This window comes from Sceloporus undulatus, chromosome 2 (assembly GCF_019175285.1).
Source record: "Sceloporus undulatus isolate JIND9_A2432 ecotype Alabama chromosome 2, SceUnd_v1.1, whole genome shotgun sequence".
Lineage (NCBI taxonomy): Eukaryota > Metazoa > Chordata > Lepidosauria > Squamata > Phrynosomatidae > Sceloporus > Sceloporus undulatus.
In genome coordinates, this window is record NC_056523.1 from 47,232,513 (window position 1) to 47,259,282 (window position 26,770).

Consider the following 26,770-nt stretch of genomic DNA (forward strand, 5'->3'; position numbering starts at 1 on the left):
ACAAACAGGGTGCAAGTTTCCTCAAAACTGTCTCATACCATCGTAAACTGGAGTGTAGAACCTCCACAATCCCAAATGGTGTGCTTCTATACATTTCTAAGTGTTTTAGCCATCTCTGGCCATCCCAAACATGAAGGATAAGGTTTTCCCACTACTCTCGCAATATGGAATCAGGAATATAGTATTTGGTACCTGGAAGGAATGCTGCACATTCACAAGAAGGGCAAGGCATTTTTCTCAGAGAATAAATGACAGGCTGCCTATATTGAAGGAATTGCAATGCATGCTTTCTCAAGCATCCTTTGGCAGAAAAAATTCATAAGTTTTTTGTGGCCGTTACTTGATTCTGGTAAAGAAGCAATGTGGTACAAACAAAGAAGCTTGCATGAGATGATGATGAGATCCATTCTGGCAACATGCACCTCTCAGCCCAGGTGGGCTCGATTGCAACATTTGTGAAACAAGTATGAAATAACACTAGTGTGCAGAGAACCACCAGTGGCAGAATGTATAAACATGTACAACTTCAAAAAATTATCGAAAGTTAGACTGGACAGTTCAGAAGATGGGGCATAAAGAGTTACATTAAACTCATATTTTGAGTGCCATCATCCAACAAACTCTTCCCATTTTAGTCAAAGGAAAGGAGATATGGCCATTTTACTGTGGAATGATAAGCTGATTTATCCCATGGAAAAGCTCAACATAAAGTGCTTAGTATAATTCATTTGACACACAGACAGATTTATAAAACACCAAATGTGAGCTGGAAGATTGCCACAGTGTGGATCCTCTCAAGCAAAACATCTGTTTTAAAGAAAAATTCACCTATGCAGCCCAGACAAAAGCATTATCATTTGATCTAGATAGCATACCTGTCCTGTTTAGCTAAAATGCTCCAGTACTTGCTGCTCATCCTCCCCCATCCACTGTCAAGATTATTTTTATGAGCAGCAGAATTCTTTTTAAACACATTGTTTTAAACAGGACATTACTAAAGGGAATTATATTTTTTACATACAAATGCATCTGTTATTTCATACATCAAGGAAAAAGCATGCCCATTCCAGGGCTATGCCAGATATTGAAGGAAAATGCAAAATAGGAGGGGAAATATTCAACACAGTTTTATTTAAATACATTGTGACACTCATACTACTCAAAATATTCCCAGTAACTGTCTATTTTATCTGTCAGTGGAGTAGTCACAGCACTTATCACAATTTAGCATGTGTGTGTCATCTGCTTCTGATATCCTGTCAAAGGAATGTCACTTCTGCTCAGCTAGAACAGCACTGATTCCCTTATTAAAGTGTTTGAAAAGCAATGAAATAATCCAGAGAGATTTTATATATTGGTCACTCCCATGTTTCATCAGTGCACACTACATACCAAAAGCAAGAGAATGGAAGGGTAATTTAATGGGTTCATATGCAGTAAAATTTTGAAAAAAGATTGGTGACTTTATTGATAAAAGTTTAATTGTTCTAAAGCCAAAGGATGTGTGTATATACCTACACACACACACCACATTTTCTTGGCTTGTGAAACTAAAAGATTTGAAATGACAGACACAATGGAATAATAATACTGTTTTCCTTTTATGAAAACTTAGAGGAGTCCTAATTCCAAAGCACTGTATGTAATGAAACCTTAGAAACACAGTGGTAAAACAGCAGAGAATGCTTTAAAAAAAACTGTTCAGAACTCCATTAGGAACTTTCAAAATAGGTAGCGACTCAGGCAAAAGGAGAAATAATTTGGATAATGACAACTATGGAAATGGCACAGCAGCCCCCAGCAACTTATTTGATAGTCACTGCTGAAACCTTCACATGATAGTCATGTTTTGTTTTCGCCATTAAAGTATAATGCACATATTCTACATTCTCAAGGAGTCCTCAGAAATACATCCAAACAGTCCATCCACAGAGACTTTTGAATGCCAAACAATCCATTAAGCAGAATGCAAACAGGCATATGGAGCAACATTGTTTAATGCTTATTTCAAAACCAAGAAAATTAAGTATTTTTCCAGTGTTCCATTTGACAAGCAGCACTGGGTTTTTAAAAAAAACCTCAGTAGCATAGCAACATGTTGCTTCTTTCCAGTGTGTCTTTTCATAACAAAAACTATATTGCCTGACAAATTAAACTCTTTATTAAAGTATTTATTTTTGCTGAAATTCAGGTATTGCACTAGGAAACAATTCATCTTTATTCTTGTTTATTCTTCATTCTTCAAGTCAGCTCTGACTTAAGGTAATTAATAATAATAATAATAATAATAATAATAATAATAAAATTTATTTGTATCCCGCCCCTCTAAGAACAATCGGGGTGGCTAACAAAGTTAAAATACAGAACATGTAAAATCCCTAATACCCTCCCCTGCTTAAAAAAGTATTAAATCCACTACAGTATTTAAAAAGGCACAAAACAAAAAATACACAAACATACAAGTTAAAAACTGACCAAAAAGTCAGCAACATCACGCCCGCAATCAGTGGGAGCAGCAGTATCTTTCCCAGACATTCTTCTAAGGCTGGGTTCTCTATTCTAGGAAGGCCTGCCGGAAGAGATCCATCTTAACAGCCTTTTTAAAGCTGTCTAAGGATGTAAGTAGACGGATCTCATCCGGCAGGCCGTTCCACAGTCTGGGACAGGTGACCCCCATCCTGTAGTTTTCTTTGTAAGATTTATTTAGAGCAAGTTTGTCATTGCCTTCCTCTTAGGCTGAGAAAGTGACCTACCCAAGGTCACCCAGTGAGTTTCCACAGCCGAGTGATGATTTGAAACCTGGTCTCCCAGAGTCCTAGTGCAACACTCAGGCCATTACATAATGCTTGCTTCCTTTTTCTTATATTACAGCAATAGAAGTTTGATAAAGAAGTTCATTCCACCATAACCCTTTCACTATTCAGTGTTTTGGAACCTTGTAGTAAATGAAGGGGAACATCATAAACCTGAATTGTGTAGTAAAAAAAATAATAATAAAACACCACCGAGACCAGGAATTGTACAGTATACTACATCAGAACATTACAATTCCTGGTCTCAGTGGTGTGTTTTTCTCCATTCTTCTTATGAGAATGACTGTGATATATATGCTTGACACTATGGAGAACTAGTAGAGACAAAATAACTTTCTCTTTTACTGATGCCAGTCATTCCTTCTGGTTTTATTTGATGAGGAGGGGTCACCTAGTATGCAAAATGGCAAAATCAAAAAAGGTTTCTTATAGTTTATATGTTCCTTAGGATCAGGGTCTTGTAGCCATTTGTAACAAAAATATTTTTTTAAGTTCAAATTGTAATTATATCCTGAATACACTGTATTTTTAGTATATAAAATATAGTAGGTTTAGGTCCAACCAAGTTATTTGTAATGCATTTCATGGTCCAAAGTCAGTCCAAGTATCTAAAGGGTACCAATGTTCAATTTTTCTATTTATTTCTGAAAATGTCATAATTTTTTTTCAGAATAAAACAATGTGGATTTTCCCCCATGTTCAAAATGTTCTAAAATATTTCTACTTTGCATGATTTTAATGAATTTACATATTAGCTAAAGTTATGTAGACACTACCCCTTTAAAATAAGTTTAACATAGGTTAAGAATAGTTGCAAAAACGACAGAGCATTCCATTTGTTATTCTCATGAACATTACCAATAAACCTATCAATTCACTATCATTCTCTCTAGTAGTGTATCTTGTTCCAGAATGAATTCTAAATCCATGCTTACAAAACATTTAAATATGTTCAGCCAAACGATTTGATTTTACACACAAAAGGCTAAATTTTATCACCCTACATGTTAAATTCGTATGCAGAAAAATCATACAATGAGCAGGTTTAGAAGAAGGTGTGAAGATAGGAGGAAGGAACATCAACAGTGTAAGATATGCAGATGACACCATTCTACTAGCAGTAAACATCACAGACTTGGAACAATTATTAAGGAAAGCCAAAGGTGAAGGTGCAACAGTAGGATTGCTGCTGAATATAAAGAAAGCAAAAATAATGACCATGGAGGATCTACATAAATTCAACCTAGACAATGAGGAACTCAAAACAGTTAAAGATTTGGATCAAATCCAAGTAGCTTGAATCAAACATTGATCAGAACAGAGAGTGCAATCAAAAAATAAAAAGACTAGGAATGGGAAAGGAAGCTATGAAAGAATTAGATAAGGTCCTGAAGAGTAAAGATATACACCAGAGCACTAAAGTTAGAATCATCACATCCATTATATTTCCCACCACCATGTACAGATCTAAGAGTTGGATAGTGAGGAAGGCAGATAGGAAGAAAATCAATTCATTTGAGATGTGGTGTTGGAGAAGAGTACTGAGGATACTGTGGACAGCCAAAAAGACAAACAAATGGGTCCTTGAACCTCAAGCCAGAACTCTCCCTGGAGGTCAAGGTGATGAGATTGGAGCTATCATACTTTGGTCACATCATGAGAAGGCATAAGATGGAAGGTAGTAGAATCATGGAATCATAGAGCTGGAGGTGACCACAAGTTCCTCCAAAACTCTAATCTCTCATGCAAACAAACTTACGCTCAAAATTCTGCAACACAGACTCCAACCATATATGGAGAGGGAAACCCAAGAGGTCCAAGTGAGGTCAGGAAAGGAAGAGGCACTAGGGATCACATTGCAAACATAAAACGGATAATGGAGTGCACCAAGGAATTCCAAAATAAAATCAGCATGTGTTTCATAGACAAAGGCAAAGCCTTTGACTGCATAGATCATGAAAGACTATGGAACACCCTTAAAGACCTGGGAGTGCCAACATATATGATAGTTCAGATAAGAAATCTTTACTCAGGACAAAAGGTTACTTTCAAAACAGAATACGGAGAAACAAAATGATTCCCAATTGGCAAACGGGTCATACAAGGCTGCACCCTTTTAGCTTAACTGTTCAACCTGCATGCAGAATATATTATATGAAAAGCAGACTTCAATGCCGAAGGAGGAGGAGGAAGAATGAAAACAGGAGGAATGAAAAAAGGAATATCAACAGATATGCAGATGACACCATATGCTAGCAGAAAATATCATAGACTTAGAACAACTACTAAGGAAGATCAAGAAACAAAATGCAAAGGCAGGCTCATTGTTGAACATAAAGAAAACAAAAATAATGACCACAGATCATTTACTCAAATTCAACCCATGAGAAAACAGAAATAGTAAAAGAGTTCTTATATCCAGGATCAGACACTGATCAGAGTGGAGACTGTAGTCAAGAAATCATATGAAAATCAAGAATAGTGAGGGCAGCTATGAAAGAATTAGAAAAGATCCTAAAATGTAAAGATATAAAACCGAGCATGAAAATTAGAATTGTACAAGCCATCATATTCCCTATTACCATGTATGGATGTGACAGCTGGACAGTTAAGAAAGCAGACAGGAAGAAAATCGATTAATTTGAGATGTAGTGCTGGAGAAGAGTGCAAAGGATTCCATGGACAGCCAAAAAGAAAAACAAGTGGGTCCTAGAACAGATCAAGCTAGAAATCTCCTTGTAAGCCAAGATGACAAACCTGAGGCTGTGATACTTTGGCTACATCATGAGAAGGCACAACTCACTGGAAAAAACAATAATGCTAGGAAAGGTGAAGGGAAGTAGAAAGAGCCGCAGGCTAGATGGCTGGACTCTATTAAAGAGATCACAGGTTATGAATTAACACGACATAGCAGAGTAGTGGAGGACAGGAAGTCTTAAACATATCTCACCAACAGGTTCACCATGGGTTGAAATCAACTTGATGGTGGTCAACAACTACAGCAAGTTCCTCTGAAACTAAACTTGGTCCTCAGGCAAAAGAACATTCCCCACCTTTGGCTTAAGAAAGATCAAGGATTTCTGCCACATTGCAGAAATAAAGCTGTTTGACACCACTTTAACGTCCATGACGCAATGCTATGGGAATTGGGGATATGTAATCTGGTGGGGCACGAGAGGTCTCTGACCTAGAAAGCTAAATATCTCACAAAACTACAGTCCCATAATTCCAGTGCATTGAGTCATGGCAGTTAAAGTGGTGTCAAACTGCTTTATTTCTGAAGTGTGGCAGCAGCAGATCTAGAAGGCCTAAGGGAGAGTTATTTCCAATAACATGCTACTTCATCTTTGTTTTAATTTAAGGGACCAAAGACTAAACCTGGGACCTTCTACATCCAAAATCTGTGCTCTGGTGCAGCTTTGTAAATTCATGTACACTGAAACATTCAGTTCCCTGTCATAGTATTACATGCATACCTCAATATGTGTCTTATTTCCTTAGACTACGGCCTGTTACAGACAGCCAAAATAAAGCTGCTTCGAGTCACAGTGGAGGTATGGTGTTTCAATGATGCATGTGTCCTAAGAGCCCAGAAGTCGCACCAAAGCCATGATCCAGCCGGAGCATGGCTTTGGTGTGGGTTCTGGACTCTTAGGACGCATGCATCATTGAAACACCATACCTCCACTGTGACTCGAAGCAGCTTTATTTTGGCTGTCTGTAACAGGCCTACATGTCCATAAAATACTTTGTAGGGAGGAGGGCAGCCTTCCAGCTACTTTGTCAAATATTCTGAAAGGCAGCTGCACAGAATATCACTTTCTTAAGAGCATATTAAGGCTTGTGGAAGGGTTAAAACAGGCAAGCGTGTTACAGATCTCTTGACCTAAAGACCAAAGAAAAAAAATAAACTGAGTAATGAAGCTGACATTGGTGGGAATGAAGATTATAATTTCATGGCTTTAGATGAAATCTATGCAGCAAAAACAGCTCAGAAATCACCTAACTTTGACAGTGAAAATAAACTGACTTGCAAATATCCAAATAATCTTTTGAGATCAATTATCAGTCTATTTAAAACTCTAATGATAATCTAAAAACAATTATTTTCAATTCTCTGTGACTTTATCTTCAGCTGGGTAGATCTCATGCTCTGTTTTGCATTTGGGACCTTAGAAATAATCAAGCATTTTGTTCTTATTGCATTCAATTTGCATTGCTACACAAAGCATTAGGACATTTAGGTTATATGCTTTTCTTTTTTAAAAAAAGGATTTTAATTAACCAACAGGAAAAAAACCCCTAAAACTCTGCAAGTAATTTTAAACCTCATACAGCTAAAGTTCAGAGAATGGCAGCAGTTTTACCTTTTGTTCATGAGTAAATACTGAATTTCTAAGGTTTCTACCTGCAGTGATGCACAACCCATACAAAAGGAAGGCAGGTGAACTGGAGGCAACAGGTGCCATCTACCAAACAGTCCTTCTATACAACCTTCAGTCTTTTCAAACTGTGTTGAGCAGATGGCTGAAGCTGCAGTTGATTAATTCTACTTACAAGAGTAACAACTGCCACATTAAGAAAGATGCTGCTATACAAGTGTAAGTAAGGTTTCCTTTTTTGTGATTCGCATCTGAAGCTGAAAGCAATCAATGTTCTCAGACTCACAATATAAAGAAATAAAGTTATCGCTTCTCAAAGGTTAAGTGATTTCTTGCATGTTACCATAATTGTTCTTAATAGTTCTGTGCACTTTCCTAATTTTTTTTTAAAATCCTGTGTCAGAGATTAGTTCCAATGAATACACTTCCAAATACCCAATCAGAGGTAATGATCGTGAACTGTGGCATGCATGCCAGAGAAGGCATGCAAAGCCCTCTCTGGGGGCACGCAACAGAGGCCAGGAGGAGCGAGGGAGGAGAATGGAGCATGCGCATGGAGGAAGACTTTCCGGGGGGGGGGGGGGTAGAGGAAGGGAACACTCCATTTCTCCATTCCTACCCCCCTGGAAAGGGGTGAATGATTGAAACCCTCTGCCCCCTACAACCCTTTCCGGAAGGGAAAGCTATCTGGTGAACAAGACAGCTATCCGTCCTGGAAAGGGTGGATGATCGACCCCTGCCCTTCTCAGTAGTGAGAGTTGCCTGGTGAACCAGGCAGCTGTCTGTCCTGGAAAGGGGTGGAGGATCGACCCACCCCTCACCCTTTCCTGGAGAAAGAGCTGCCTCGTGAACCAGACAGCTCTCCCTCCTGGAAAGGGGCGGGGGGGGGGGGCCAATCCCATCCTGGAAAGGGTTGTGAGGGGAGTGGTTAATCCTCCAACCCAGTGGTTTTCAACCTTCTTAATGCTGTGACCATTTAATACAGTTCCTCATGTTGTCGTGACCCCCAACCATAAAATTATTTTCATTGCTACTTCATAAATATGTGTTTTCCGTTGGTCTTAGGTGACCCCTGTGAAAGGGTCGTTTGACCCCCAAAAGGGTCGCGACCCACAGGTTGAGAACCGCTGCTCCAACCCTTTCCAGGACAGAAAGCTGTCTGGTGAACCAGGCAGCTCTCCATCCTGGAAAGAGTCATGTGTTGTGGGGGGAAGGGGGGTATTTTTAGCTCAGGGTGACCAGATATGGTCCTCTTCTTTTTCAGAATCTGTCCTCTATTTTAACCTCCTGTCCAGGATGGATTCCAAACGGTTTTCCATTTTGAGCAGGGCTGAGAAGGATGGATTTAATATTTATGAGTGGCTTCTTTCTTTCCTTTTTGTTTTTAGCTTTTATTTGATCAGGTCCTCTATTTTTTCTTGCATGTTTTTCCCCTCAAAATCCCATGCCCCTGGATGACCACCCCCAGCACCAGTTGACACCTGGTGCAGGAACGCCACTGAGTTTGGGCACTTGTTCTCTAAATGTTCACCATCACTGTGTTAATCTGTCCCTAGGCTTTCTCAGCCACCCTCCATCCTGGATGAAGCTATAAGGAAAAGTTTAAAAACTTTTGCCTCCAACCTGATTAAATACAGAATGACATATTATATACACCTGAAAAACTACAGATGATGTTAACTATAATTAGTAGAAACAAGATTTCATGAACCATGATAAGAGATTAAGATTTGGATAACATACTAAAGTGAAATAAATATAAAACAGAAGCAATTGCTTCTGATCCCTTCCTTGCAACCCCAAGAGAGGAGAGAAGATAAGGAGGTATATGCAGGTACTCACTCAAAATATTCAAAGAACACTATATAAATGCAAAGCATTAAATTCCACTGGTGGGAACTAACAGAGCTGTAGCTAATAAGAGGGCACTGAGGATGATTGAGAAGTATAAAAATGGGGAAGTCCTAAAAACTAACCAAAAAGGATTCTGTAGCGGCCACATAATACTATGTGTATTCAAGAGGGAGGGAATGAATCAAATGAACTATCATGGAAAAGATAATGACTGGTTAGCTGCAATTGTAAAACTAGAGCACTCAATACTTTAACGTTGCTGAAGTTTTACTTGTTCCTGCTGTTGTTGATCAAAATATTTATATTTCTGAGTTTCTGAAGAAGGACATATCTTGTAAGCCTAGCATAAGATTTCAGAGTGCTGTCTGGTGTTGGTTTGTAGAAGCAGCTTAAGTTGTTGTACTCCAAGAATAGAGACAGAATTCCTACTAAAGAGGAAAAGGTGCTTCCATGTTGATTCTCATTGATTTCTTTATGGAATTCCAAGCTCTTGAACCTGATATGATCCTGGAACAGCTTAGTGAGTTGGAAGTAGGTGGCAATGTAATACATTCCATTCCTATTTGCAAGGTTGCACTAAAAAGCCAGAACATAGGTAGCACTCAGAGACAGGCTCAGCTCTATGATAGTTGTGCTTGGCCCATTCCAGACAGGCAAAAAGTACGTACTAGGTACGTAATAGGGTTAGGAAAGGGCATCCTTTCCAGACTCCCTAACCCTAGTACGTACCTAGTATGTACAAAATGGTGGCGCCCATTCTACATGGGCGCTGCCATTGGGACGTCACGACCGTGCCGTCTCCAAATGGAGCGGCGTGGAAGTAACGCCCTGGCACTGTGCGAGGGTGCCTGGGGTGCCCTTTCTGCAGCACCAGAAGGAGCTCCGAAATGGAGCTCCTTCCAGGTTTGTGTCGCTGGGCGCAGCCTTTACATGGCTGCACCAGCAACACAAATGAGAAAGGGGCCGAGCGGCCCCTTTCTCTTCGTCCCCGCCGCTGTCAGGTGTCCTTGGGGCATGAAGCCCCAAGGACACCCCTTTCCAGGCCGCGGGGAAGCGGCCTTTTGCCGCTTCCCCGCGGCCTGGAAAGCGGCGGATCAGGGCCTCAGAGGCTGCCGCTGTGGCAGCTGAGGCCCTGATCCGGCAGGGAAAGGGGCGGGAACAGGCCTTGTGAGATCCTATAAGTCTTCACTGTGTGTTTCCCATGCTATTCAACATCTGTATGAAAGTAAAGATGAGACATCACCTGGGGATTTGAAGCACAATGCCACCAAAGTGTAGATGACACAAAAGCTATATATTTCTCTATTCCAGCTGGGTCAAGACATGCTGTATTAGTAATTAGTAGTGGGTTGAGTAACAGCTAACAACATGAAACTGAAGCTAGTAAGACAGAAGTCTGTGGACAGGCAAAGTTCCCCATCCAGAAATTTTGGGGGGAGTTATACTCCTTTGATGGCATGGTTATTTAGCATGAGAATACTCCATTTACAGATTTCACTGATGGGTCAGATGACCTCAATGGCAAGGTATAATGTGCTTGTTTACCCACTGAAGCTCTACCTGGCGAATCCATGCCCTTATACACTACCTAATTGGATTGCTGCAATGCTCTCTATGTGGGGCATCCCTTAAAGACAGTTCAGAGTTGCAAGTGGTTGCTGCCTTTGTGATGAGTGCTGACAGGGGAGGTGACATGTAATTGTATCACACCAGTTTTAAAAACTCTGCACTAGCTAGCAGAAGGCTACTTGGCCCAATTCATGGTGGCATTATTCAGTAAACAAATGCCTAAATGAGCACAGAATCCAAATACTTCAGGGACTGCCTTTGAGAATACTGACAAATCAGGGATTTTAAATATGGTGGGGAGGCTGTGCTAGAAAACTCTTGTGAAGTATGGCCTGTAAGGCAACCATACAAAGCCAATGGCATGGAATCTTCCAGTTATTCCTCTTGCTGTAACCATTTAAATTGCAATTGCACTTATTTGTGAAAACCCTCAGGGTAAGTGCTCCATTTCCTTAGCTGCTGGTAGTTTCACTGATATTTTACTATATATCTTTATTGTTATTGTTTTTAATTCAGTATGTTGGCCACCCTGGGCTCTTTGGAAGAAAGGATAGGACACCACTAAACAAATTCTTTAAAAAACCCAGTTACAAATATTGTACATTCAAAACCATAATAGATTTCTTGCTCATATGTGAAGTATTGGTCCCTAAGTATTTTCTAGCTACATGATGCAGTGAAGATAGACAATGACCTACCATTATGCAGAAAGTAAAAAATAACATCCCTGGCAGACATCTCACAATTTCAGCCATCAATAAAAACAAGAGAGCACACGCTACCTGCCAAATCAAAAGGAATCTTACCTGATGACATTAAACCTCTCCCATTTCACCTCCATTTCCTACTATTCAACATTCACTTTAAGTGAACAAAAAAGTGAAAAAAGGAAATGGAATCATTTTGAGCAATAAATCTATCACAGAAGAAAACGTTGTAAATGTTTCAGAAAGCCATTATTTTATTTATACAGTTGTATTCTTATATTGCTCCCAACAGATTTTTTTTAAAAAAAAATACTATTTACTCTCTGGAAAAACAATTATATATACTTTTGATAACAATCTTGCACCAATAAAAATTATGTCTAGGTCTGAAATGCATAGATCTAAACCATGTATAAAAAATCAAATCAGACTATAAATCAAGAGAATTTTAACCACAACTGAATCCTCAGATGCCTACCCTGAAAATACAAGCCAAAGCCAAGACATTTGTTATTTTCAATCCTAACATGCTTCCAATTTCAGCCATGAAGGTGGGAGGAAGAAGGAGAACTTGGCATGCTGTAATAGTGAAGAGAAGCAATCTGCCCAATTCAAGATGCAAAGGAAGTAACTGAACTATGGATCAAATCTGCAGCTAGAACAAATGCACTCCACACTGGAAGACATTAAGTCAGTCTTGTGATAGACTGCAACAGCATGGCCCGTTTAATGGACCTTTACAAACAGTGCCAGAACATTCCTTTCTAACCCTTATTACCTTAAGAAAGGTCACGCCATCCATGACAGCCCTGCCGAAATGAACAAATGCTGTATTCAATCACTGTTTGTTATATTTAGTCCACAGAATGAACACAGCAAGCTCTAACCCAGCTAACAACTACAATTGAGTAACTCAGCCACAAACCACAATACAAACACATGATTTGCTGCTAGCTTATGAATGCTGGCTAACTGAAATCATGGCTAGCTGTGACTACTATACCTGTAAAGGTGACTTTGTTCCTAGCCTGTTTTCCCAGCTGCCCACTGTGAAACAGAAGGTAATAGAAAGGAATTCAGAGAAAGAAGACACAAAAAGGTGAAGACAAGCTACCGTTTGCCTGGTCTCCTTCCATGCATCTTGTTCATTAAACAAGCCATGGCTAACACAAACAATAATTTAGAATGATGTATAAACATACCAAATAACTGTATTCTATAGTTTCTCTCATTCCTGGTTTAGTACACTTGGTAATGGTGGCATATGTCTTTCTCAGTCTCCTAAAGCCAAAATATGGATTACCAGCAATGAAAACAATGTTGCCATGCATCTTCAAGTCATTTCTGACTTATGGCCTTGTGTGAATTTTTAATGGGGTTTCCTTAGAATTTGTTCAGAGAGGGTTTTCCAGAGGCACATCTTCAACCTCTTTCAGAGGGATATTTTTTTTCCCCCAAAAAGCAGGGGAAATAAGCATTATGTGATCTCTAAGTACCATAGGTATGTTCTGCTCTTTAGAGAAAGCATGTATTTTGGAATTAAATATAGCTGTAAATACCTTTTGTTAGTACTTGACAACGGTCAAACAGTGTGAAAAACAGCCAAACAGAAAAAAGCCAACAGAATAAATGCATTTTGCAAACAGAGGTTTTAAATTGTCAAATAATCATTTAATAGTACAGTGGTACCCCGGGATACGAATGCGCCGCCTTACGAAATTTCCGGGTTACGAAAAAAAAATCCATTAAAAAAAACTGTTCCGGGTTACGAAGGTTTTTTCGGGTTACGAAAAAATTTTTGGTGCTTTTCGGCGCTATTTCACACGAAATCGCGGCTTTTCCCCATTCGCGCCTATGGGTTTTTCGGCTTGCGAAGTATTTCGGGTTACGAAAGCGGCGGCGGAACGAATTAATTTCGTAACCCGGGGTACCTCTGTACAACCATTTGTAGTTAGCCGAGGAGAAAGTAAAGGACATAAACAGTTGCAGCTCAAGTATCTGCTCATGTCAGGGGACAAAATTCAACAAAAGATTTTGTTGCAATAGACCATCTCAATAAGAAAATGGGCTTTAAGTGTTTATTTGTATGGAAGCAATGACAAAACATTTTGTTTGTGGTTTGCAGGAAAATAAAAAGCTCAGCAATGTTTGGGACAAACTGGGACAATATCCAAATACAAATGTCTAGAAGAAACTAGTTGGAAATGAAGAGTCTCCTACATGTTCCTTCCTCAATAGGTAAGGTATACAATGGCAACTTAGCAAGATAAAATTTTACTTGTTTTGTGGTTACTTTTAGTTCCTTTTATATTTACTGGGTTTGGCCTCACTGAATAGTGGGGAACTACTACACAGTTCAAGCATTGGCTGGTGGCTGGGTGTTGACAGGACAAGGACGTAGATGTGTTATGTGTCACAGGCCAGTGTCTTACATATGCAAATGTTTTCTAAATTAATTAATAGTAACAGTTTACCTAATTTTGAGAAATGATAAATAACTGAGAAGTGATAAATAAATACAGTTTATAAAACTGCAACTACGATAGAATTTCATTGCAACTACTGCAGAGAGGGCTCTTCCAAATCCTTTTCTTGTCATTACAGACCAAACAAAAATCATCAATATCTAACAATTCCTCTAAAGGCATACAGATTGCACTGAGTTCCAAACGGCAATAGACAAGGTTCAAGAATCTCACCTGTCGGTCTTGCCATGGCAAAGACTCGGTAAGGCTCCAGAAAGTAAGCAAGATGAATGTTTTCTCCAGTATCAATGATACAGATGGGAAGAGATCACTGCCATCCCCTTCCTAGACCCCCAAATGAGCCAAAACTTATAATTTGTGTGAGCTCTGCATCTGATGTAAACAAACAGAGAGAAAAAATCAACCTCTGTGTTCCCTCATTTGGCTCTGAACTGATGAGGAAGTGTGGTAGCACACTGATTTCTCTATGTGGCATTTGGGCACTCTGCACTCTTAACAGATGGCAAGCACAGAAGCAGAGAACGCTGATATGCTGTTGCTGGCCCTCAATGTCTCTAAGCAGGAGGGGGATGGCAGAGGTGCATTAGTTGGTATATGACTTCATCCTGTGTTTCAGAGATGCAAGAGGAAACAAAGGGACCTTCTGGCAATGATGTTTTTTGTGACTCACCCAAACTTTGTAAACCCTTGGTTCAAGGACTATGTACCTATTGCCATTTCATTATGGAGAAGGATTTAAAACCATAAGAAAAGAATCATAAAGCTGGAAGAGACCTCAAGGATCATTCAGTCCAACCCCTTGCTATGCAGGAAATCACAATCAAAGCACCCTCAACAGATGGCTATCCAGCCTCCATTTAAAAACTTCCAAAGAAGGAAACTCCAACACCCTCTGAAGGAGTGTGTTCCAGTGTCAAACAGTTCTTACTGTCAAGATGTTCTTCCTAATCTTGGGGTGGAATTTCTTTTCCTATAGTTTGCATCCATTGTTCCATGTCCTATTTTCTGGAGCTGCAGAAAACAAGCTTGCTCCATCTTCAGTATAACACCCCGTGAAATACTTAAACAGGGCTATCATGTCACCTCTTAACCTTCTCTTCTCCAGGCTAAACATACCCACCTCTCCAAGTCGCTTCTCATAGGGCATGGTTTCCACACCTTTCACTATTTTGGCTGGCCTCCTCTGGACACATTCCAACTTGTCAACAACCTTTTTGAATTGTGGTACCCAGAATTGGACACAGTATTCCAGGTGAGGCCTGACCAAAGCAGAATAGAGTAGCACTATTATTTCCCTCGATCTAGACACTATACTTTTATTGATGCAGCCTAGAATTGTATTGGCCTTTTTAGCTGCCACATCACACTGTTGACCAATTGTCTAATTCATCTTCCTGCTTCAGATTTAACACACAGGGCACTGAAGACAACCGATTTATTATTGGCAGACTTTGTTCATCATATCAGGGTGTCATTATAGATTGTAGTAGGGATGGAATGCTCCCAGGGCTTGAAGAACTGTATAGTCCAGCCATAGGATTCTGGAGGGCCATATTCATTCCCGCCCCCCTAATTTTCAGTCAAAAACAAATTCCCAGCACAAATGGCAGACAGCACTCCTTGAATATGGAAGAGAGGACAACAACTGGTCATTTTGTCCCTTTTTGGCATCAACTTGGTTCATTTAGGCTTCAAAACTGAATTGGGTAGAATCAGGATTCTTGAGGATATGGGAGGTGAGGTTGGAAAACAGTCCACAAGCCACATTTTACTAACCCCTGGTTTATACAGATATTTCATTAAAAAGAGTGCTATTCAACCAACGTAACCACACCTTTCTTATACGGCTGTTGGCCTATGGTTGCTTAACCATCAAGTCTCATCATTTCTGTAGCCAGTTAGTGAAGAATGTTCACCTATACAGAACATCTTCAGTAGTAATGCACTTTTTTTCCAAGAGCAAGAACAACGATAATAAATATCTGTATATTCACAAAACAATATGCATCATTTTTATTTCTTCTTCTTTTTGGAAAATGAGAAAGATAACCTCAATGTGTTTAGGAATCATTCCATTTGTTGCCCCAAGTTCTTTCTTCCTGATAATTAGACAAATTTTGAATAATGCAAATTAGGAAATGCTAGCCAATACAACAAGCAAACCACAATTGCTCTGTTATTTACTTTGTAACTTTACATTAGGGGAAAATCAGTCAATTTCTGTCAAGAAAGTGTACCAGAAAGCGTACAAGCAGAAAGTCTTTAAAATGAGCCCATCATCTCAAATTAACCCTGGTAAATGAGTAAGATCTATTTGGATTCAATTCTACAGTTTTGTTTTCAAGAAGATTTCTAATGGATTTATTATGAGCAATCTGTACTTCAAACCTCACAAATATGTGTCTAAAATCCCTCGGATTTTAAAATATAAAATACATATGTAAAAAAGCATTGATAGGCTTAAAGAAATTATTTGCGGAAAGCTCAACTTTATGTGTGCAAGTATAGCGTGAGCTTCATGGTGTCAAGCACTGAAAAATTATTCTAAATGAATATGAATGTACAAGACCATTTTAAGCCAGAATCACAGAAATAGGAAAATCTGTTCTTTCCACTCTCTTGAGATACTATACATGTTCAAGCAACCACTGCAGAGTTTAGCAAACATCCTACTATTGGAGCATATCTCCAACTAGCGTACAAGCCAAAGAAGGTACTTCTATGAAAATCTGGCTTCACATAAAATAGCTTCTTGATTGTACTGAGAACAGTCAAATAAATAAATAAATAAAATAATCCTCAGACAAATCTCTTTCCATGTCTTCATAGCACAATCCTTTCCTTCTCAAACACAATTTTAGACATTCTAGATCAGAGTGAGCAAAATGTGACTCTCCAAGGATCTGTTTGCAGTCCCAAAGCCCTCAGACAGGCATGACAGATGGTTTGATTGTTGGACTACGACTCTGGAGACCAGGGTTCAATTCTCTGCTTGGCAATGAAACCTAATGGGAAACCTTAGGCAAGTCACAGGAGAAGACAATGGCAAATTTTGACTTAGCAAATCTTGCCAAGAAAACCCCATGATAGGTTTCTGTTAGGGCTGCTGTTAAGTCGGAAATTATTTGAAGGCACACAACAATAACAAGCCCCCAGACTCCCTTGATCTGTCCTTCTAGCTAAAATAGTTGAGTTGGAAGTCTGGAAGTCCCAAGAGCAGCAATTTGCAGTAGCTTCTGACGTAAATGAAACCCTGTTTTTCAATACTAGAAGTAGACTTCTAGATATTTTCCCAACTCTAGGGGCACTTTTTAGGCAGCCACTGTGGCACCTGGGGGGGGGGGGTCCTAGGGCAGAAAATTGGTCACCACTGAAGGTCACCAACCCTTCTTTTGATATTTACTCACCTCCCTCCTGTAATATGTAAAGTCTTGCGGCTATTAAATATCTTAAACCTATCACAGTCCTATCCAGAATTAATACTGAGGGAGGAAATGCTCCATTCTCATTGTCAGCAGGCCAGATATTGCCCCGATACTGTACTTGGCACAGCCCTCACTTCACATTTAGATGACAATGCAACACAAGAGTACTGCAGTGTAATATCATTTCAGTGTTCGCTTCAGTTAAGAGGCAACAGCTACATCAAGGCAACGCATTGTTACTCAGCTCCTCCTCAACAGTGGCCAACCTGGATTGAACTAATGAGAGATGCAATCCAACATCTGGAACACTACATATTCCCCAGTCCTAACTGACATGTATAGAAATAACTTTGCAGGCTGCAAATGCCAACTCTGTATGAATAGCAACTTTTCAATTCAATTTTCAGTTTTATAAAAGATGCTGTTGACATTGGTCCAAAACACACTGCATAAATAATCTCCTGGCTCAGTGCTAAGGAATCCTGGAAATTGTCATTTATTGTGGCACCCAAGGTCTCTGACAGAGAAAGCTAAATGTCTCCCAAAACTGTAGTTCCCAGAATTCCCTAGCATTGAGCCAGGGCAATTAAAGCAATCTAAAACTACATTATTGCTGCAGTATGTTTTGGACCATTGCTCCTAATGAAAAAGGCCTAAATCTAATTGTTAGTCCTAAATTGTGAATCAAGATTATATGTGTGTGTGTGTGTGTGTGTGTTATTCTATAAAGTCGTATTGTTTCAGCAAGTCAATATGAATTGGAACGAGCAACTGAAATTAGATCCAAATAGGGACTAACTACCCCAAAACTATAAATGTGGCTATCAAGCAGGCCACTTCAATTTGGAATGAAGTTACTGGAAACAGATGTGAGCTTAAGAGCCACTTTAATTGGTTAATCTTTTGATAAGAAAAGGAAAGATGTTTTCTGATCAAACCCTCAATAACTTCTCAATAAAAACTGTCAGCTAGTAGTTCAGTTGTATGATTCTTTTTTCCCCCTCCCTTGCTACTGTATATGTGGAAATTATTACTGGAGACTTCCATCTTCCATGATCCTGACTGAAGCATATTGTCTATATATCTGTTTAAATTACTTCTAGTACTTTCACAGCACTTTTTTCACATTGGGTTAAACACATACAAACATAGACACAGACACACTTTATTTATTTATTTATATATATATGCTTTCTTCCAAAAGGGGATCCAAGTTACTTCCTCATTACTACAAACCATAGTGATGCATCCAAACTGTGAACTATGGTTTCTGCCTGCCCTCCAAACTAAGCCAGCTTCACACTGCAGTTTGCTATTTTAGTTCAGAAGAAAAATAAAAGGCATTAGTCAGTAGTCTGAATATAATGTCAAGCAGAAGTTTGCACCTCAAGAGAAGGAACTGACTGAGGAGAGCACACAGTACATCTAGTGTAAGTGGGGCAACAATCACTGAGTAAGTAAAACCTAAAAAAATAAAATCCAGATTTTTCACAAACTTGTTTCAACATAAGACTGAAAGAGAGAGCCATGAAAGGGGGGGGGGCTTAAAGCCACCCCCACCGAAGAAGCATTGGGACTGTGGCAAACACACACTGTGGCTCCAATCCACCCTGAACCTGATCCAAATAGGAGCAGAAAATATTCACTCCTATTTGAGCCAGGAGAGCTGCCTTCAGTGGCTCTGCCACAATCCCAGGGCAGTTTCTGGGTACTCTGGTGGTGGGTGGCATGTAAATGCCGCATCACTGGAGCATCTTGAAGCCTCCCCCATCTGGGCAGCTGGGGCAGCTTCCGGGTGGCTTGGGAGCGTGCAGCTTGTAAATGTCGTACTCCCAAGATGCCCGGAAGGTGGCTTTAACAGGCAGTCTGTTCCGGCCCATAGACTTGTGTAGACTTAATGACACACACATCCAATTCTTGGCAATCAAAGACAGATAAGTCTTACTGTCTGCTAAGAAGATCTGCAATAGTTTGCCAAATGTCTAAGGGGTTTCCCAGCCTTGGCTCTCCGAAACTCCATTAATAGTTATTCCCCTTTTCCTTTGGTCTGACAGCATTCAAAAACAATAGTGGTTGTGGAAAATGGGAAGCAAGAATTTTGGTACGAATTCATTTGATAGGTGTACATTTTCTAAAGAGGAAGAGGATTTTCCTTCCCCACCCCCACCCACCCCCCATGCAAAGAAATAATTGTGTTACTTACGGTAATTGCTATGAATTTCATCTATTTCATTCTCTGTCTGGGTCTTTGTAAATGTCATGCTCTGCAATAGGAGTACAAACATTACTTTTTAATGAAGAAAAGATTAAAGGTATGAAGCTGCACACTAAAGATTTTAAGAGATAATTATCTTGAAACCCAAAAATAGTCCCTTTCCCTGACTGTTCCCATTTTGACAGCTGCATTTCAAAATTCTCTCCTACCATATTCCACCAACCTTGCTGCATTTCACATTGCTTTTCTGAATACACTGGGTCCTTATTATCCACTGGCATTTAGTTCCAAGATCCCCCGTGAATAATAAAATCCATGGATGCTCAAATCCATTAAATATAATGGCATAGCAAAATAGTGTCCCTTATATAAAATGGAAAATCAAAGCCTGCTATTTGGAATTATACTTTTAAAAAATATTTTCAAGCCGCGGATGCGTGAATCCGTGGATAAAAAAATCCATGGATAAGGACTGACTGTATTTTCAAGCCGTGGATGCTTGAATCTATGGATAAAAAAATCCGTGGATAAGGAGGGCTGGTTGTATGTGGATCGCCAGCCCAAAAGCATGAAGGGTCCACTGTAAGTTCCAAGTGATTTCAGTTTAAGTTACCCATGTAGAAAACATTCTGAGCTATGTTGCCAAACATCTTGAAATGTTCTGCTGATAGGAAAATAGATACAAAAAAATGGTGTGGCATACATAGTTTGGAAATAGCAGTTGCTCCTTTTTGGTGTGTGTGTATATATGTCATAGCCCTTTGTTAATCTACTGCTGCCATGTCATAGCTTTGTAAGAATTCTATATAAAGTTGGTTTAATTGTGGAGCCCAGGGCTACCAAGCCAGAGTCCAACCTGAAGTGTATTGTTAAATAAACTGCTGGGTTCCATCTACTATCAGACTCCATCCATAAATCTTAAGGTGTTTTTAAAAAGTCTCTTTCAGGGCTATTGGAGATGACTATGCTAGGCATGATAACAACGTAGACAAATGTGAATCCTTGAGAGGCAGGATTCTGAGGCTGTGCAATAAATAATGGTCAAAAGAATGTGTACAGATGTACACATTCTATGGAAGATCTTAATAAGGAACCAGAACATATGTTCATACTCAAGCATATAATTAAGGATTAGTTGTACTCTTACCTTCTAAATGCTATTTTTCATAAAATGTGTTACTAACTGTTCTTGAGTTGATCCCAACCTATGGTGACCCTGTCAATGAAACATCTTCAAGGCTCCCTGTCTTCCACTGCTCTGTTTAGGTCTTGTAGATGCAGCCCCATGACCTCCCTCAGTGCTCTTTTCCAGAACCACATCTCAAATAAGTTGAATTTTTTAATCTGCTTGTTGCACTATCCTGCTCTGACATCCATACATGGTGCTGGGGAATACCACAGCTTGGACAGTTCTAACTTTAGTGCTCTGCACCATATCTTTACTTATTAAGATGTTTTCTAGCTTTTTCATGGCTGCCCTTCCCATTACTAGTCTTCTTCTTATCTCTTGATTGCAATCTCTATTCTATTCAATGTTTGAGCCAAGGTACAAGAAATCTTAGCATCTTAAACTGCAGGATTTGTAAAAGTGACCCAAATTAGAGGTGAAAGAATCTGGCTAAATTATTCATTCTCAATGAGACTGGCTATCTTGACATATCAAGACAGGGTGTCAAAAATTTATTCATCCTGACAAGACTGCTTGCCTGCAACATAAGAACGCAAACACTTTTTTTCCACTGAGGTTTCTGCAATTTGTGCAACATGCATCTATGCAAACCTGTTTTTTTTCCCTTTTTGAAACAAAGCACACACACAACCAGAGCAAGCCCATGAGGGTTGGGAGACTGATACAAAATTTACAACAATCCATCCAGTGTAATTGAAAATTAGGAAATCCATTGAATAAAGCAGCAACTGTTGCAGTTTAGTTATACAATTTGTACAAAAATCACCTCCCAAACAAGAAAACTGTCTGAAGAAAACATCACACTGGCAGCATCCACACTGTAGAAATAATCCAGTTTGACACTACTTTAACTGCCATGGCTCAATGCTATGGAATTCTGGGAATTGTTGTTTTGTGAGACATTTAGCCCGTGTTACCCAAAATGCAAGAGTCCCAAGAGGGCACCCACAATCAATAAGAGCCAAGGCTGGGAACCCCCTCCCAGGCAATATACAAATGGTGAATTTAATTAGCTCAAATGACACCTGCAAGAGCGCTTCAGGTAACAAAAAGCAGGGGTCAGATCTGTGTATAACAGTTCCAAAAAACTGAACTTCCAGAATGGAGTTTTATTTATAATAGCAAATGGGAAAATAAACTTTCAAACAAACAAACACACACACAAAAGAACTAATGATATAAAAGGTGTTAGCAGTTACTGATTTTCATGACTGCACAGGGTGATACTGTATCAGTTCCAGAAGCAGAGATGGGAATTCTGTGAAGTGAAATGGCTCATCAGCTGCTGGTGGATCTAGCAATGCTGAGGAGTCAAGGGAGATACTGACAGGGTGTTTATCTGACCTCAACCAAGGTCAAATTGGTGGTGTTTTGGCAGACACTTTTATAGGACATAATGATTCCTGGAGCAGTTTTGGGATTCCGGTGAAGCTCCCAGGAGAGAAGAATAAAAGTGGAAGTCTGTAAAGGGCTGGACAGTCACCACCAATGTCTCTGGACAAAGGAGTCTCATATCCAGAGAGAAGTAATTTTGGACTTCATGTGTAAGTCCAAGGTCTATTACCCACCATCACTCCTAAAAATAAAGGGATTATGCTGATTCTAACCTTAATTGATCTATCCTGGCCAAGTGCCCCGGCTTTCCCCATGCTGAGACAGCAAGATCTCCAAATATGGTTATGGATGTCCCTTTATGGCAAAGCTGTTTTTTTGCACTGGAGGTGTCCTCTCGGCTACCTGCCTAACACATCTCTTTAATATTACATTGATATCAAAAGTTGAGTAGGGAGGAAGGAAGGTTAGTCCATGGGGTAACACCTTTTCTGACAGAGAGCTCTGGTGTTCCAACAAACTACAACTTTCAGAATTTCACAGGACTGAGCCATGACATTTAAAGTGGTGTCAAATTCTGCAGCCACTGTCTCATAGGCAAATAGAAAAATGCTGACATTTATCTCAGAAACTTCAATTGTCCCGAAGAGGTACATTGAAGCTGGCTACAGGGAACATCCAACAATTTCCTTATTACAATAGTTCCACTACCAACTAATTAGGGTTGGGCTTTTAATGCTGACTGGTTCTTGTTTTTTTTTTTTTAAGGTTCACATATAGCGTTTTAGTATACTATACTATTTTTAATGTTTAAACTCCATTAACTAATCGGTTTTTAAAACTTACATTTATGTTTAATGCTTTTGTTTTGGTTTTAATTTGTAATGTTTTAAATATATTTTTACATGTTTTGAGTCCCATTATCAGGAGAAAGGCAGGATACAAACTAATCACATAAAAACAGTAACAACAACAATAATAATTTATCATGCTTGCACACAAACATGAGACAAGCAAAGATCTACATTTCCTAAGCAGCCCTTGACAAACTTGTGTTTAATGGGACATTCTTCTATTCATGGAACTGCCATCACCTCATCCTGAACAGACTAAGCAAATTTAAAGTAAAAACTACCCACATGCTTTCTCAGTTGACCATCATCTTTGCAAAAAAAGGACACTGTAGAATTTTCATTAAACTGAGTGACACATGCCTCTTTCACTTTACTAAGTCTCAAATCAAAGGTTGGCAACTTACATCTTCCCTAGGTTTACTGGATTCAAGCTGTGCTCGAGTCTTCTCAATATTTTCCAGTTCTTTTACTATTTCCGCAACTGTTGGAATAAACAAGCACCATAAACAGTAGTCCAACACAACAGGAGGGCTTATTACAGCCAACTGTAATACGGCTAAGAGTACATTGAATAGTTTATGTTGAGATGTAAGGGCTGAAAAACACTGATTCCCTAAGTGAAAATACATTCTGAACTACAATAAGATCCATTTTAACAGATGGGGACACAAATAAGGAGTGGAGAGAGAAAGGGGAGGGATGTCTCAACTGCTTGTTTAAAGCGAGAACTGAAAAGAGCAAGAAAGAATAAGTCAGTTGCAACTGGTGAAAGAGGTCAAGAAGATAACTAACTACAGCTATGTGCCAGAGAGAATTCTTCATTCTTTTTTCCTGTCTTTAACTGAGGTAATTCTTTTTAAAATAAATGTTTATTAAATTTTAAAACAACACTTAATACATAAAAAATAAAAAAATAACATACATACATACATACATACATATGGATCATCCAATTATCTATTTGTCGTAAGTGTAGCTGAACTTAGAATCTTATAATCTTATTCAATCATTCACCCTTACATACCAAACATTTTGGTTATGCCATTATTGAGCTTATATTCTTATTACTTTTCTTATTTAAGTGAAGTAATTCTAACAAGCTCTAAGAGACCGTCTTCAGGGATTTTTATCATTTGATAAGGAGATTCCTGAGAGAAGGAGGTATGTAGTTAAAAGGGACATTATTAGGGAAAGACAAGGACTGTGAAATAGCAGCCCATCTGCAGGCCATCATATACTTGTTTTCTGCTCCCTGTGTGCCCAATTCCCTACTCATCCCAAATGGCATCACCAGCCACTGAAAGTTCAAATACCCAAAGATCTGAGCACAGAAATATGCTGCAAGAGCTTTGAAAATCAGTACAGAAAGGACTGTGGATCACCACCTTTTCTCCAAATACAGTGGTGCCTCGGGATACGAAATGATCACGTTACGAAATTTCCGGGATACGAAAAAGTCGGATTGGCAAAAACTGTTTCGGGTTACGAAATATTTTTCGGGTTACGAAATTCATTTCGGCGCGAAATTCAAATGCTGCATAGGCTTTCCAGTGCTAACGGAAATTTTCGGGTTACGAAATTTTCGGGTTACGAACGGAATGGCGGAACGAATTAATTTCGTAACCCGAGGCACCACTGTAGTAGTTACATTTCTTATTTGTCAAACACCTTGCTTTGTACTGCAGCAGCTGTTACAGGAACCACTTAACAAGCTGGCCTTTTCCCACTAAAATGTTTTGCACTGACCAGATAATGCTACAAATGATTCATATGGATGGAAATGTGTCATAACAATATACTCAAAGATAATTCCATTGCATTATAGTCACTCTAATTTGAGAGAGAGAGAGAGAGAGAAAGATATGTGTGTAAGGGAGTATGTGACTGTATCTCTGTGTCCAGTTTTCTCCCAGTCATCTCAATTGCACTATTGTATCTCCATTCTTCAAAAACTTCTACCAAATATCAGTCGCACAGCATTTAATAAGGCGGCTTAATTCAGGATCAAAATCATCACAAAGTGATCAGGTCATGTAGATTCTAAGTACTAGCTCGTTTAATACCTGTAGGTAGAAAATCTGTCATGTCCTAATAATATTTCACCCATTTTTGAAATATTTTGTGGTGCAGCAATAAGAGCTTTGGGCTTTTAGCACCAAATACTTGTTGCACTCAAGTGATTTTAATAAGAGAAGGTGAATGGGTTCAAATAGAAAAATAAAAGACAAGAATGCACAGGAGGATAGATTGATTATTTTTATCAAGAAACTTAATTAGACTTTCTGGTTTACATGATAAAGTGACTCCATGAAGCATCTATCCAAACCACAAGGTGAACAGATGGAAGATAGGAAAGGCCCAAGTGGTTAGTAATATAAGTATGTTCTTCAATAGAGAAAGTTCAGAAACAATATTCACAAGCCACATTTAGAGAAAGCACTCTTTTTATGATTGCAATTTTGCTTGTCCTTTCAATTTTGGTTGTCTTTTTATGAGGTCTGGGCCATGCTATGCTCATACTCCCTTTTTTTCAAAGGCTGTCTTTCATAGGAATGGCAAGGGATGATTTATGAGAACAAGGAATGCTTCTCAGAACTTTATTCAACCCTGAAGTATTACCCACGTGAAGCTTCCTATTTACTTATTTATTACATTCAGACCTCACCCTTCAGTCAAAAAGACGCCCAGAGCACCTTGCTAATAGTTAATTGGACTATCCCTGCCCTCAGGATTCCAATCCAAGTCTAGGCTGGTCTACACTTAAGTATATTATGTGAACTGTTGCGCATTTTTGCACTTTTGGATCAATGCAAATTTGTATCTATCCAGGCTCCCTCTGCCAAAAACATGCAGCTGTGAGAATTCATGTGAAGTGGATGGACAGTCACACATGTGATAATGCACATCCTCATGGTTGTTGTTGTGTTGTTAGCTACCCTTGAGTCAACCCCTGTGGATGAGACATCTCCAACACCTATCCTCCACTGCTTTGCTTTGGTCCTGTAGACCTATCCTCCCTTAGTGAGTTTAACCATCTGGTGTCCAGTCTTCCTCTCTTTCATTGCCCTCCACATTTCCAAACATTAACATCTTCTGACCTCTTGGATCCTCGTAGATAGTCTATAAAAATCACCATTCCTTTTTCAGTGGAGTTTATGAAGCAAAAAGCCCAAATTCCTCTGATTAGCTTCCGGGCTCAGTACACTCGTCCCCCGGGTTACGAAATTAATTCGTTCCGGCGCCATTTTCGTAACCCGGAAGTCTTTCGTTAGCCGAATCCCCATAGGCGCTAATGGGGAAAAGTCGCGGTTCCGCCGCGGCTCCATTTAAAATAGCGCCGGCTTTTTTTCGCAACCCGGGGAAACCTTCGTAACCCGGAAATAATTAATTAAATGTTTTTTTTTTCGTAACCCGAAAAATTCGTAACGCGGCGCGTTCGTATCCCGGGGTACCAGTGTACAATGTGTTGGTTATTACCTATAAAGCCCTAAATGGCTTGGGTCCAGCATACCTGAGGGAACGCCTCCAGTATTTGATTCATGAAGATAAGCCCTAAGACATAACATATAAGGGGGAAAGAATTGGTTGTGGGGGAGCAGTGCATGGATGTAAGTTCAGCCATTTGGGGCACTATGGAAGTGTGCCTGGCTCTTTATTGTCTCTCAGGAGGCAGAGGAACAGCAGCTGGAATCATGAAGAAGGAGGTCTTACCAACTACTGAAGTTGCACTTTGCTGCTCTTCTTCTCCCTCAGAACCATATTCCCTGGGAGGTATTTTTTGCCATTGTATAAGGCAAAGTAAGGGAAAGAGGCTCAAAAAATTGGGGGAGGCTGCAACCCTTGCTCGTAAGGAGGGCGCCGCAAAGGCCCGTCTGAGGAGGGCCATACAGAAGAATCTTTGAACACAATGATCTGCGTTTTTGGAGTCCAGATAGTTAAGGTTA

At 39.5% G+C, this 26,770-nt stretch overlaps 1 protein-coding gene across 1 annotated transcript in view; it reads right to left on the reverse strand.

The window, feature by feature from the left end:
* Positions 1–26,770, reverse strand: part of RAD18 (RAD18 E3 ubiquitin protein ligase) — a 165,182-nt gene that overhangs the window by 72,121 nt on the left and 66,291 nt on the right. The window contains exons 8-9 of the mRNA XM_042454697.1: positions 23,231–23,307; positions 19,440–19,500 (exon numbers count right to left, since the gene is read on the reverse strand). Of these exons, the coding sequence (XP_042310631.1) occupies positions 19,440–19,500; positions 23,231–23,307 (138 nt within the window). The remainder of the gene's footprint in view (positions 1–19,439; positions 19,501–23,230; positions 23,308–26,770) is intronic.